Source organism: Gopherus evgoodei, chromosome 13 (genome assembly GCF_007399415.2).
Source record: "Gopherus evgoodei ecotype Sinaloan lineage chromosome 13, rGopEvg1_v1.p, whole genome shotgun sequence".
In the NCBI taxonomy this organism is placed as follows: Eukaryota; Metazoa; Chordata; order Testudines; family Testudinidae; genus Gopherus; species Gopherus evgoodei.
The window spans coordinates 24,650,433-24,665,403 of record NC_044334.1 but is presented as its reverse complement, the minus strand read 5'-3'; the positions used below and the strand labels follow the sequence as shown (position 1 = coordinate 24,665,403).

General features: G+C 48.5%; 1 protein-coding gene across 1 annotated transcript in view; it reads right to left on the bottom strand.

The window, feature by feature from the left end:
* The window catches only part of TESC (tescalcin), a 31,040-nt gene continuing 16,069 nt past the window's right edge, over positions 1–14,971 (bottom strand). Inside the window, exons 2-8 of the mRNA XM_030582454.1 lie at positions 10,215–10,284; positions 4,522–4,602; positions 3,237–3,376; positions 2,973–3,034; positions 2,769–2,876; positions 1,672–1,719; positions 1–887 (exon numbers count right to left, since the gene is read on the bottom strand). Of these exons, the coding sequence (XP_030438314.1) occupies positions 810–887; positions 1,672–1,719; positions 2,769–2,876; positions 2,973–3,034; positions 3,237–3,376; positions 4,522–4,602; positions 10,215–10,284 (587 nt within the window). The 3' untranslated portion in view covers positions 1–809. The remainder of the gene's footprint in view (positions 888–1,671; positions 1,720–2,768; positions 2,877–2,972; positions 3,035–3,236; positions 3,377–4,521; positions 4,603–10,214; positions 10,285–14,971) is intronic.

Sequence of the window (14,971 nt, the reverse complement as noted above, 5' to 3'; positions counted from 1 at the left end):
GGAGGGGTTGCTTTAAGGTGCTCAGCTAATGGGAATGCCAGAAGCCCATTGGTTAGTGGGCAGAGGGCAGGTGAGTCAGAGTGGCATGATAAATTCAGTGTGTATTGGGCGGGGGGTGAGTATATGAGTCATAGGTTGACAGCGGGCAGCCTGCCCATCTGTACATTGGATCTGAAAGGTGACAAAGGTCCAGTCCAACACATTTCCCTGTTACATCAAGCTTGGGTCCCCTCTTTGTTTGGGTTTTTTTGGTTGCTGTGGTCAAAGATCCCCCAGAAAGGACCCATGTGAAAATTGCAAATGGAGAAAAACCACTCCGCATGCTTGAGCACATCCTTGGCTGCAAGAGGGCGGGAGAGAGTGATTTATTGCGCTTACAATGCGCGTGGAAACAGCAGCAGTTACTTTCTAGCTGAGGACAACAGCTTCCTATTATCCCCCTGAGAGCATCACCTCCTTGTGGCTAAACTTGTTGCTCTGCACCAGGAGGCTCCAGAGAAGCTGCACTCCCAGGTTCCAGGCCACCTTGAAGGGGGAAAAATGTTCCTCGGGCAGAGAGTAAAAAACAAAACTATTTTATTATACAAAGGAGTCAGCATTTAAGCCTCAGACATTTCTACAAAGCACAATGCAGCCCCTGTGGGAACACAGGGACCTCATAAGCTTTAATCACACACACCAGTAGCAAAATGACAGACATCTGATACCCAAAGCACGGACTTGCCATTGGAGGGCACTGGCCTGGCTCCTCTGCCCAAGGCTCCACTCCCCTCTCCCTGCAGGTCAGTGGCTCTGTGGACTGGCAGAGGTCAGTGGCAGTGTGCAATAGGCTCCATGTTTAGAAAGCGGACGTGCATCTTGGTGTCGATGTCAATCCCCTGCCACATCTGCAGTTGGAACAGGCAGAGTTAAACGTGATGGACATCAGGGGCTTGGTCTTTTCCCAGCAATGGACTTGCCTGGGGGCTCCTCAGAGGCAGGAGCCCTTCTCATTCCTTCTACCCTGAGCTGGTCTGTTTAACACCTGCGCTGAATGACCAAGGATGGTGCCAGTGCTGGTAATGGCTGAACATTGCTACCACCTGGCAGCTCTGTGTGAAGCAAGTTCACTATCTCTGCCCAATTCATCTGGGGCCAGGGTCCACATCACAGAAACCACTGTCCCATCTGGCACCCCTAGCCGACAGCCTCTGTCAAGATCAAAGGAGCCTTGGAGACCAAACGCCTCTCAGAAGCGAGCCCTTCAGAACAATACCGAGCACACTGGCAGGAGACAGCGCATGGGAAACCTGCCCAGCCACTGCCTGTGCTGCACCCTGGGAAGCTGTTACCACGTTCCTGGCAGTGTCTGGAGGGGAGAAAAGCCTGGGGCAGTTGTGGCTTTGCAACTAACAAAAGGAGGACAGGTGGCAGTGGGTAAATGAGGCCACAGCCTTTGCAATATCCCTGGGAGCCAGCCCAGCATGGGAACCAGCATCTTAGGCACATTAGCTCAAGAGGATTAGGTATTGTGCATAGGTACTTTCACCGTTACTGCAACCCCGAAACGGTTTGGGTAGCAAAAATTTGGGGACTGAATTCTCCTGCTGAATTCAGCCCTAGAGTTCCTCCCACCCCAACAAGGCTCCCCGTTTAAAAGTTAGTCTGAGCAACACAAAAGTCTTTGCTAACCTTAAGAAAGTCTTCAAATGTGATTCCCTCGTACACCTGGTCTGGCTCCTATGGTTTGGGAAGAGAGACAGAATTAACTCCACTCTAGCTCTGTTAATAGTACTGAAAAGAGTGAAAGAGAGAGGCTGGTCTGGGCAGGAGTCGGGGGGTCAGGAGGCCCACCTCTTCCTTGCCTTGGGCCTCAGTTTCCAAACCCCTAAAATGGGGGTAATAGCTAGCTACTCTCACAGTGATAGGGTGCAAAGAATTATTATTACATAAGACCGAGGGGAAAAAAACACCCAAGTGCAACCAGTTTGTTGTTAGCATGAGCTGCTCTCTTTGTGAGGTGAGACGAGGCTCCAACTAACAGAGCTCGAGGAAAAGAGCACAGCTGATGACATTACAGACCAGAACACCAGCCCCAAGAAAATTGGACGTCTGGGCACTGAGGCTGCTGGGACAGGGACGTCACAGCAAACAAGCCCCATAATACTGACTGATGGTGCAGCGCCACACTCCAAGCTAGGCACCATCACCTGCTTCTCAGCCCCAGCAACAGCTGCCCATTTGATACAGGCTGAAGGAACAGGCACCAAATGCCACCTCATTAGGACAGTGACAGGGGACGAATAATTTGTTGTTCCTTTGGTGTTCAGGCCTCTGGACCTCTTAGCAAAGGGAGGCTTGAGAGTTCCAGCCTTCAAGGCATCGAGGCTGCAATGGGAAGTAAGCGCAAGCTGAATGGGGCCTAAATGGAGACTTGTCTATACCCACGCTGGGATTAGAGCTGGGCCATTTACTCCAGTGGGGTTTGTCTGATGAATTTTGTGTGCACCCATTTTGCTGATGTGCCCAGCTGCAATTGGGATCTGGCAGGCAGCAAGAGGGAGCAGAGTGATAGCGTCAGGTGGAGCACCACATATGGCCCTGGAGTGCCCAGCCTAAAAGCAGCGCTGAAATGCAGCAAATGGGAGCAGAGTGCATTACACTGACCAGACCGGCCATGAGCAGCTTGCTCACCCATGGAGCAGCACCAGATTACTCTGCAGGGCCTGGCGTCCAGCGACACATGGCGCAATATCTACACATCATTATACCACCCAAAGGGGTCCCACCATTTGTCCCACACAGATGCTGGCAGCCTCCATCATGGCACCATCTGCAATTGACCTCGCCGACTCCTTCTCCAGGTGGGGGTTCCTTGACAGCAGCTCTTCCACCACCTAGCGGGGAGCGGGAAGCAAGTCACACTGGTTGTAGGGGTGGCAGTGGTTTTGGAAAAGGCTTTGGGAGGGGGGAAGTCTAGAACAATACATTACTTTTCTGTATTCCTGCAGGGTGATCTTCCCATCATTGTCCGAATCGTACATATGAAAGAGAACTAGGAAACAAGGCACAGGAGAGTGACAGGCTCAGTCATGGGCTCCAATGTCTGACAGCCAAATCATAACCATGCACCTCAGAACCCAGAGCCTTACTGCAAATGTAAGGAAATAGTGAAAAAGCTGGAGGAGCTGGGCGTCTGTGCAGCCCACCCTTGAAAACTGGGGAGCCCTGAGCTGGGGACTCTTGGGAAGTCTCACATTTTAGTTTCTCTTTTCGGAAGTGATCCAGCTGCTCTTCGTCCATGTTCATCTCCATGGGTCTGAAGTAGGACATGATGGTCAGGAAGTCCTCAAAGTTGATCTCCTCAGCTAACCCATCTGATGCCTGCCGTAGGTTCCTGCAGAGGCATGATTCATAGACTCTAGGACTGTAAGGGACCTCGAGAGGTCATTGAGTCCAGTCCCCTGCCCTCATGGCAGGACCAAATACTGTCTAGACCATCCCTGATAGATATTTATCTAATGTACTCTTAAACATCTCCAGAGATGGAGATTCCACAACCTCCGTAGGCAATTTATTCCAGTGTTTAACTACCCTGACAGTTAGGAACTTTTTCCTAATGTCCAACCTAAATCTCCCTTGCTGCAGTTTAAGCCCATTGCTTCTTGTTCTATCATTAGAGGCTAAGGTGAACAAGTTTTCTCCCTCCTCCTGATGACACCCTTTTAGATACCTGAAAACTGCTATCATGTGCCCTGTCAGTCTTCTCTTTTCCAAACTAAATAAACCCAATTCTTTCAGCCTTCTTTCATAGGTCATGTTCTCAAGATGATGAAGACAAGGTGAGAAATGACAGATCGGACAGCAACGAAGCTACTGGCAGCGAGCATGCAGCCAGCACATCTTTCCATCGCAAATCAGAGATGAGAGATGCGGCCTATTAGATCTTCTCCAGCAATGCCAGCCTGGTTGGTGCAGGATTCCTCCCTGCACTATGGTCGCTAGTGCTTTGCCCAGTCTAACACTGAAGGTCTCTGTGACCCAGAGGCCCATGGGTACTTCACCACTCTGGGTGAGCCACTTGTCAGACCTCACCTACTCCCTATGCTTAACTGTACCCTGCCTGCCCAGTAACCCTGGGTGTCTCTGTGTAGCTTTGGCTCAGCATCCTGACACTGGCAGCCGGCTCACAGCACAGTGACTTCACCCCGGCTTCCTGACAGTGTGACACCAACAGCCCTGAGTCTCCCCCAAAGCCTCTCCCCTGCAGTGCTCAGCCCACCTCACTGCAGCACTCGCAAAACCTTCTAGAGTTCGCTGCTCCCATAAAGTGACAGAACATGGCACTACCCGGTTTGTTTGGTCGATGGTTTTGCCCTAGATTGAAATGATACTAAGTAGAAGGAAATCAGACAGAGGTTACAAATGAACAAAACCCCGCAGCTTCATTTGCGGGCTTGTTATAGTTTAAACGCAGTGAAAGAGGATACGCACACAGTTACATCAAACCTCCCGGCTAGCTGCCAGGGCTGCTTGTCTTACCTCTTGTCAAAAAAGGCACGGACAATTTTTGATCTAATTGGATTGAACTCCAGGTCAGGGATCCTGTCAAAACTCTCCTTGCTGTGAAGAAAACAGAGACACCAACAAAGGGTGGATGAATCGGAGCAGAAGGGAAAACAGGGACTTCAGTTACTGCTTTAAGACACCCGGGGTTGAGGCAGGAAAGTGGCTCTTGTCCCATGACGAGCTCAAGCCTGGTCCCGGATTACTACCCGCTAGCCATTTCCCACTTTCCAAAGCACAAATGCTTAATCAGATTCAGCCCCGCTGCGGGCCCAGCTTCATTAAGTTGATTAACCAGCAGTGCACAGGTTCAATGCAACCCGCAAAACTGAAACAGGAGCGTACCAATCGCCAACAGCTGTGTGCTAACAGAACAGCCAACCCTGCCTGTCCTGTGAAGTAGCTTTGAGCTGTGCCTTCTATTAAAAAAAAGCCTCCCAGCTCACAAGTTCTCACTGATGGAGGATTTATTATTTTAACTCTTCTGGTAGTAGGGCATTTACTCAGCGTGTGCCAGGCACTGCCCGCACAACCTAGCATACCATTCAGATTACTCAGCTCATCGTGGATCTGTCCTGCTGCATGAGCGGAAAGAGCTTAGCACCGAGCAGCATCCCAACTAGCAGAGCTGCAGATCGTCTCCCCCCCCACCCCCTTACCCTGAGGAATTAATAGCCAGTCTGTTTGTAGTCCATTCAGGAAAGGACGGGAGGAAATAGTGTCTTCCTGTCTGTCACTTTCATTGATGCTGCATTGCTCAGTTCTTGTTCTTGTTCTGTTGCAGCTCAGGTTATGTTGCCTTCTCCAGGTCTCCCCCGTGACAGAAACAGAGACTGAGTTGGACACTACGTGGCCTGGGCACTGAGGGAGGGTTCTTGTATATTGGGTTATTAGAGTCAGGACTGGCTCCAGGCACCAGCGAAGGAAGCAGGTGCCTGGGGCGGCCAATAGAAAGGGGCAGCACTCCGTCCGTGATTGGGGTGGCACATCCTGGTCTTCGGTGGCAATTCAGCAGCAGATCCTTCACTCCCTCTCTTCATCTTTGCTGGCAGAAAGGCTGAAGCTGGCCCTGACTAGAGTCTCCTGTAGCCTGTGTTGTTCTGTACTGGCGGGTAGTGGAACGGGCTGTGTGGCAAGGTGAGAGAACGGCTCCCCAGCTCGGCACATCCCTGGAAGGGCAGTTATGGACGAGCGGTCTAGTGTCAGGCTCCAGCCCAAAGTGACATAGCAGCTTGGCCAGGCTGGGAGTCGAGATCAGAAGGTCACTGCACCGTGAAAAGCCCTTTGGGGAGGAGAAGTTGAGAAGAGGAGGAGAGGGAAGATCATCAGTTGCCAGAGGCTCTTCAGGGAGGTGTCTGGGACATGCTCTGAGGAAGAGGCTCTAGGGAGCTAGTCCCCTATGGAAGATGGTTAGACACCCGGTTGGCTAGGCAGCATAGCATCAATTTGCAGGATAAGATTCTCTCGGACACGCTGTTGTTCTGAATAAAGCATACTTGGCTCTAAGGAGGCAGTTTGTCACTGCCCCAGAGGGAACAGGACTGCAGGGTCCCAGCCTCACTCTTGGCACCAGGGGACTGCAACCCAGGGCCCGTATGGAGCGGGAGCGTCACATTATCCCACCTGGAGCCAGATGGTGGTTCATAGCCTGAGCCCCAGGTGCGGCTGCACTCGACAAGACTCTGAGGGGCCAGAGGGGCAGCTCACCCAGGTACCACAACAGCCTGCTCTGATCACTAACCCACCTCCTTGCCACTTCTCAGTGCTTGTCTTGGGGGTTCCTAAGCTGGACGATGGAGGGAGACTGCAGTGGGGAGACCCATGCGGGACATTGGCAGTGGGAAGAAACTCAGTCGCCTGCTGCTCTGGGGGGCCAGGCTGCACCAACAAACACCCCTCTCCACTCCCCACAGAACGAATCATCTGGGCAGCACAGTGCTGGGCTTTCTGTAAGGAATAGGAATCACCTCCGGGCCAGCCCCCAGCATTCCCTGGCCCCTGCTCTGCTGCAGTAACACCAGTTTTAATGAGCCTGTTGCATGCTCTCCAGGACGACGCAGGAGTTACTGCCAACGTGCCAGTGGAGACATTTGCATTGTGCTGCAGGAGGCCGATTTCCTTTGTCAGTCACTGTGACAGCTGCTGTTTGTTTTCTCTCCTGAAGACGTGGGGAGAGAGTGACAGACAGATTATGCAAAGCAGGTTCCTGTGCGTCTCTGTAGCGTGCCCCTGGCACCTTCCTGACAGCTTCCACCACAGAGCGGTGCCACCTTGTCCCAGCCGGGTCTCCACCTGACTGTGCTGTACCAGAAAGGTCATCCTGCTGCTCTGGGCCAGCAGGACTGACTCATGGCAGGGCCAGGAGAGCGTGGCTTGGCTGGTTACTGAGAGACACTGGCTATGGAACGAGCAGCTTTACTGAGGGCGGCCAGTGGCCCCTGGAGGGACACAGCGTGGCATCTTCATGGCTAGCTGACCAAAGCTTTGGAACAAAGGAAGGGCTAAGACCGTGGTGTGGATCCCGCTGGACATGTGATGAGTTTCAGGTACTGGACTGTCCGGGAACTCCGTTCAACCAGCAAGGGACTTGGGGACTTAAAACAGAGCACCCTGGAAAGCGCAGCTGTGGGTCACAGTTCTGTAGCTGGGGAATGGTGGGTTTTTCCCATGTCCTGGATAACATGTAGCATAGAACCCTCCCTCCACCTTCACCCTCACCCTCGCCAGAGTCAGGAGTAAACATCCCCGTTCCTAGCTGGTAGCTTCCCATTCCCCACCAATATCCCTGTGACTACGGACACCACACCCCGAGGGCAGCATGTTCCTTCTGGAAGGGATCCATCACACTTGCTGGCGCTCCCCATCTTGGACCATCAATTTCTAAAATGCTGCTCCTGGCCAGGGCAGGGAATGGGGCTGCTAGCGAAGCCCTCTGCCAGGCTAGCGCTCCGACACTTAGAGCTTTGGGTCAGGCTCCAAGATCGTTCCCATCTCCAGGGCCTGATCCTCTCACTGTCTTGCATCCTCTCAAGTCATTTGCACCTGGGCAAGGGGTTGGGTGAGGGCACTAGACAAGCAGGATATCAGAACCCTCCACTCTGTTACCTTGCTGATAGCAATTAATACCTACTTCCCATAGGTGCAGGTGGTGCCCCCAGCTTGGAGGCAGTCGGGAAGCAGGCTGTGTGTCTGGCTGGAGGGGGAGAGAGGGGTTCCTTGTTCTTCCTACTATCCAGGTAGGAGAGGGCCTCTCTGCAGACTCCTTGCTTCCTTATTCTCCCCCACCTGGGAAGTATTTCTGGAGGCTCCATAACTCCCTTCCTCACACACATCATTTATAGAAGCGGCTTCTCATTTCCTTTTGGCCATGCAGGGAAATATGCCTCTTCCTTTGAAGGGCCTCCCCTCCAGCATTCTGCAGCCTCAAATGCCAATGAAAGCTGATTGCACATATAAATCCCCACCTGTATTCAGCAGACCATGTTCTCAGGGGAACCAGGAGTTCCTCTGCACTGCTTCACTTACAAAGTAATCTCAGATTTATGGTGCCTGAAACAGTAATGAATGGCCAAAAATCGCCAGGCAGCTGTCAATTATTCTAAGCCTCCTCTCCTTGCCAGATTCTGGCCTGCATTAACAAGAGCAATTAGAGCGATCCAGGAAGAATGAGGTCCTTTCAGGCTTAGCAGAGGGAGGCCAGTTCCTTTTATGCCACTACATCTTTTCTCTGTACTGTGACTCAGTCTCTTCCGCCTTCTTGCAGCATTTTGCAAAGTCACGATAAGTGGCTGTGCTCTGAGATAAACATCTGGATGTGTGTGTGTAAAACAAACGTCCTCAAAAAAACCATTGCCTACTATAGTCAAATCTTATTAACAACAGGAACAGGCAATGAGCATGAAATATCTCCATTGGATAAGGTCACTTACAGGACTGAGAGAACCTGTTACAACAACAGGAAATGGAGACCGGATTTCTCATTGTCACCTCCGCTGGTTCTTTCTCTGTTCTCTCTAATACTGCTTTGACATTCCTTATACTGTCATAGGTCACATGCAAGGAAGGAGTAGTCTCATAACTCCGTGTTTTTAGAATTTGGCATCACTGTCAACCAGCCAGCCTCAAAGAACCCCACAAAACATTCAGACAGTGGTTTTTTGATGCCAAAGTACCTGCACATTAACACATCTTTTTTGTTCAAAATTTCCTATCAACCTATTTCACTTTTTTGATGAAAAACAAAACTGAAAAACAAGAACATCTTGCTATTAAAAAAAATTAAATTTCCAAAAAAATTGGGACTTTTGGTAAAAGAAAAAAAATTGGTTTTGTAAAACTGAACATTTTTTACCGAAAGCTTTTAGTTTCCAGGGGATTTTTAACATTCGTTTTAGACAAAAAGCTATTTTGTGCTGGGGAAACTAGGGCTGTTGATTAATCACAGTTAACTGATGTGATTAACTAAAAAAAATGAATCATGATTAATACAGTTTTAATCACACTGTTAAACAATAGAATACCAATTGAAATGTATTAAATATTTTGGCAGGTTTTTTTTCACATTTTCAGATATATCCATTTCAATTACAACACAGAATACAAAGTGTACAGTGCTCACTTTATTATTTTATTACAAATATTTGCACTGTAAAAAATGATAAACAAAATAAATAGCATTTTTCAATTCACCTGATACAAGCACTGTAGCGCAATCTCTTTATCCTGAAAGTGTAACTTACAAATGTAGATGTAACCAAAAAAATCTACGTTTGTAAGTTACACTTTCAGGATAAAGAGATTGCGCTACAGTGCTTGTATCAGGTGAATTGAAAATTACTATTTATTTTGTTTTGTACAGTGCAAATATTTAAAAAGACAACTATAAAATGAGCACTGTGCACTTTGTATTCTGTGTTGCAATTAAACTCAATATATTTGAAAATGTTGAAAACATCCAAAAATATTTAAGAAATGGTATGCTATTATTGTTTGTGTGCTTAATTCCACGATTAATAGCAATTAATTATTTCATTGTGTGATTTAATCATGATTAATTTTTTTAATCGCTTGACAGCCCTAGTTTCAACACAGTTTTTTTGTAGCCAGTCCTAGTACTTTAGCAGCTGAGGAATGCAGCCACCTCTGGAAACAGGGCTGATATTTAACAGCATATAATGACAGTGCACAGCAGTCTAGGAAAGAAAGTAAAGACAAAGTTACCACTGGCAGCTGAAACTACAAGTGGAGCTTAGTTAACTCTCCAGCTTGGGATTCAACCTGGCCACTGACTTGTGAAAAATGCCCTGGGATCCTTAGTGACCAGAAAAAGGTCAGGACCTTAGTTTGAAAGTCTAATTCCAAGAAAGGGATGCTCCTTCCAGCATCATAGCAAGTTCTGGCACTATCCTGTGCTATCTGTTCCCTTCTGAGTCAGAGATGGTCTCTTCCTGGCATAAGAGATTACTCTCACTTTCTCCCTCTCTGGGCAGTTCCAAGAACCAATCACTGGTAATGGGTGGGAGTGATATAACCCAGATAGCGCTCTATAGGGCTCTGTAACCCCAGAGGAAGACAGAGCAAGAGCACATGTGCACAGTAAAGGAACGAGTTTATAAACAACCACCCAGCCAAGGCACTAAACAAAGGGTACAGAAATAGAAGCACCCTACCGGATGGTTCGCTGGTCCCCACTTATCTGCTTGAATCTCCGGTGAAGATGCTCAATTTGTTCCAGAGTGACTGGGAAGAGACAAGAGAAAGATCATTTGTCAGTAACCTCTCCTGACACAGAAGATGAGGCAATAGCTGAAACCTTCTAACCAGAGAAGGTCTCGGCATAGGGCTCCCAGTCTCTGCCAGACCTTCCCTGCGGGAAGCAGCTCTGCACTGGAAGAGGATCACAGAGACTTTTTAACCTTCTGCAGATGCACTGAAAAAGGGTTGAGTGGATTTCCTGGGTCTCATTCCTCCTATAGTTACTTCCCATCCATCCCTGCTAGACATTCCCAGGGCTTCTGAAAAGCACCATATTTTTTGCCGTCAGAGAAAGCTCCCCCAAAGAGAAGATATACCTGCCTTCCGTGGAAAGTCTCCATCACGTCACACACCCTGAGCATTGTGCGAGGGTCGGTGTGTGGTCAGTATAGGTTTACACCCTGGTAAAAGGCACATGGCCCTTAGTAAACAACATGCTAAGTGGGGTTCTCTCTCCTATTGGCTCTTAACCAAGCGTCGTGTCTCAATGAGCAGAGTCCCCATTCCTTCTCTGCTCCTCTCTGCTGCATGCGCTCCCAACAGGGAACGTTTTTATGGCACCATTTGCTGCACATCCCTGCAGAGAAGCTGGCAGTCTGTGGCACAGTGCTGTGGCTGCAGGAAGCTGTGTTAACCTGGTCTTTTGATCTAGGGCACCTGCCTGGTCAAGGGAAATCTTGCTCCAGAGGACAGCACAGCTAGTGTGTCCCCACCCATGAAAGTGAAAATCTCTCTGTGCATTGGGGCTTCACAAGCGGTGCCTAGCGTAGGCAGTGCTGTTGTAACCGTGCCAGCCCCAGGATCTTAGAGAGATGAGGAGGTAATAGCTGGCAAATAGTGGACATAGATACACATAGGCCTGGTCTACACCAGACACACAGGTTGACCCTGCTACATCACTGAGAGACACAATTAAACCAAACTAAGCCCTGGCATAGACACGGCAGGGGCGACGGAAGGATTCTTCTGGCCAGCTAGCGCCCCTCTCTCAACAGGGTGGATTTACTACAGCAATGGAAAAGCCCCTTGCCCTTGCCATTACAGGGCTAGAGTAGCGAAGCTGCAGCTTTGCAGCTTCAGCACTTCTAGACATGGATCAAAGGTCCAAGCAGCTCTTCTGAACGTTGCATGTTGGTGCAACAGAGTGGGGATGCAGAGCTTCCTTAAGAGGAGGCATAGGACTTGGCTAAATAATTCAGCTCCGTTACAGCTCCAGTGACATCCTTGAAAAAAAAACGACCCATTAGGGCCACTTTATTTAGAAAGCTGCAGAGGGGACACCGGTCAAAGATATCAATCAAATAGTGTTGGTGTTTACACCAGCAGGGACTAGTGGTCAGAATGCAGGACTGGTTTCAGGAGACCTCGCTTCTATTTCCAGCCCTGCCACCGGCTCCCTCTGTGGCCTTATGCATGTCACGTAACCTTTCTGCGGCTCTGTTTCCCCATCCATGAATCAGGGAAGTATCATTACCTGCTTAGCGCAGAAGGGTCTGCGAGGACTGATTGTTCAGTGTTTGTAAACTGCTTTGAACATGTGAAGTACAACATGAGCCCAGTCCTCACTGTACGGCAGGGGTGGCTAACCTGAGCCTGAGAAGGAGCCAGAATTTACCCATGTACATTGCCAAAGAGCCACAGTAATACATCAGCAGCTCCCCCACCTGCTCCCAGTGCCTCCCACCCACCAGCAGCACCGACAATCAGCGCCTCCCTACACCTCCCGCTCAGCTGTTTCATGGGGTGCAGGAGGCTCTGGGGGGGCGAGGAGCAAGGGCATGGCAGGCTCAGGGGAGGGGGCGGGAAGGGGTGGAATGGAGTAGGGGGCAGAGCCAGGGGTTGAGCAGTGAGCACCCCTCGGCCTATTGAAAAGTTGGCGTCTGTAGCTCCAGCCCCGGAGTCGGTACCTATACAAGGAGCTACATGTGGCTGCGGAGTCCCACTCTGGCCACCCCAGCTGTATGGGAAAAGGCCCAGAACAATCCCACATCCGTCATAGCTGCACCTGCGTGTAGAATAATTATTTATTGAAAGCTGCCAATGATATAAGACGGTCCCTGCCCCCAAGGAATTTATACTGTACAGTCCCTATTCTGCAATCTGAGCCTCCCAAGCAAACTCTTTATGCCCTGGTGGCCCGTTAGCTTGCAGTAAGAGTGTGCAGCCAGACCATACAGTTCAGATACAAAGTGCTGAGGTGAGAACCTGGTGATACAGAGTTGTCTCGTCCTCCCTCCTCCGTGTCATGTATCTTATATCTGGGGAAGTACCACTAAGAGGTGTCGGTGACATAAGTGCAATGCTGTTGGTTAAAAATAAAACAATAAAAAAATAAAGGCAGCCCATCAGGCCTTTCTGTTTACTTCAATAATAGAGGTGGACTCTATGAAATTCAAAAGCAATATATTTGAGAGAGAAAAGGGAAACAGTTTTTGGACTAATATTTTCAGAAGTAACTATAAATTTTGGATGCCAATTTGAGACACCTTAAATGGATCTCTTCTTCAGAAAGCATTGAGCAGCTCCCTTGTCTGGAAATCAGGCCCCTGTACTGTAAAGTGGCCCCCAAACATGGAGGCATCCAAAGAGACTGGTCATTTTCGAAAATCTTTGCCTAGACACTCCATCAGCCTAGAAGTTGTAATTACGCTACCTAGGATAAAATTAAGAGCCATCGATTCTCCTGCTTCAAATCAAGATGATGATCACCAGCTGGGCTCAATTCCCCAATCCTCCCTTACCCCTGGAATAATAATGGACATTGTAGTGGCATATTACACAGTCTGAAGTATCTGCCATTAGCTACTGGCTAATATATGGTACCAAGCTAGGCAGACCACTGCTCTGCTGCCGTGTGGCAAAGTTTATGTCCCATGGTGGAGAAAGACAGTGTAGCGGCATATGAAGACTATATGGGTACATGCTGGAACTGCCCTGGCTGTGCACAGGAGCTGGCTGGGGGCAGCTCTTGCAGAGAGAACAGAAGATCTGATGTTTACCCCTAACTAGAGAGAGCTTACAAGTAATGATACTATCTTACTCAGAAACTCAGTGCCCTGGAGTGAACCCCATACCAGTCATTGCAATACAGAACCATCCATCTGTGAACCACAGGGAGATTTACAAGCCCTGATTAAGCTTAGCACACCACACAGGAAATGGGAATTACCCTCACTTTACTGATGGGGAAGCTGAGACAAGAACTGGATGGCGACTGGCACAACATCACACTGCAAGTCTGACAGAGTCCTGGACAGACTCCAGCCTCCCACACCAATGCTCTAAGCAAGAGGGACTAGCCCTAATACACTGGTCTACAATGCTTCAGAGATAAAATGTGATATTTATTATGTATTTTGATGTGCTGAATTCAAATATGACAATTAAAACAACTGATGGGCTACTGTTTCTAAGATATTTAAGTTTTTACATTTTATGTCTACGTATATTGTGTAGATAGTAGAGTTTTAATCATAAATTGTAAACCTAGGTCTTTTCATGTGTTTATGGTTGTTTTACATGATAATATTTCACCTGTCCTGTTTATGTAACACTTTAAAAATCAGCAAAAGGGTTAAATAAATAAAATGTATTAGGAAACAAAAGGCAAAAAACTATTATGTACATAGTTTAGTCCTATTCAGTGTCTACTCGGCACTTCTTGGCTTGTCTCTTGTATTCATTAAATGGAGCATCTCTTGTCACTGTCCAGCAATAGTCTGCAAGCATTGATGGGCTCCTTTTGCCCCGATAGCCTGCCAGGAGATTCCACTGCTCTAGTCTGGAGCCCAACAGCTCTGCCTTACTCTTGGGTAGTTCCAAATCCCTGACAAGGTCATTCAGTTCACCTTGTGTTATGAGGTGCGGTTCAGAGGAGGAGGATGGGAAAAAATGTGGGTCCTGTGACATTGATCGTTCAGGACCAGAAGTTTCATCCTCTTCCTCTTCCTCGTCTGACTCAAGTGAGAATGATTCTGGTGCATCAGGAACCGGCAGTCCTTCTCCGTGGGGTACTGGGCGTATAGCTGATGGAATGTTTGGATAATGCACAGTCCACTTTTTCTTCTTTGACACACCTTTCTCAGCTGGAGGCACCATGCAGAAGTAACAATTGCTGGTATGATCTGTTGGCTCTCTCCAAATCATTGGCACTGCAAAAGGCATAGATTTCCTTTTCCTGTTCAACCACTGGCGAAGACTTGTTGCACAAGTGTTGCAGCATATGTGTGGGGCCCACCTCTTGTCCTGATCTCCAATTTTGCAGCCAAAATAAAAGTGATAGGCTTTCTTAACCATAGTGGTTATACTGCGCTTTTGTGATGCAAAAGTCACTTCACCACAAACATAGCAGAAGTTATCTGCACTGTTCACACAAGTACGAGGCATCTCTGCTCACTTTGGCTAAACAGAAATGTGTCCCTTTGCAAAATCAAACACTAACAAATAAGAGAGCACGACACTGTATGATTTCTAGAGCTGATTAGGGCAATTTGTTCAGCAGAGTGATGTAAGCTTTGTTATGATTGCATCATCCATGACTTCTAGGAATAACATGATGCAATTCATATCATGTATGAAGCAATACCAGCTTCAGATTGCATCAATCACTGTTTTGCCTAAAAAGCAAGTACTGTCCAAACCCAGTCATAGATTTATTCATAGATCCAGTCAA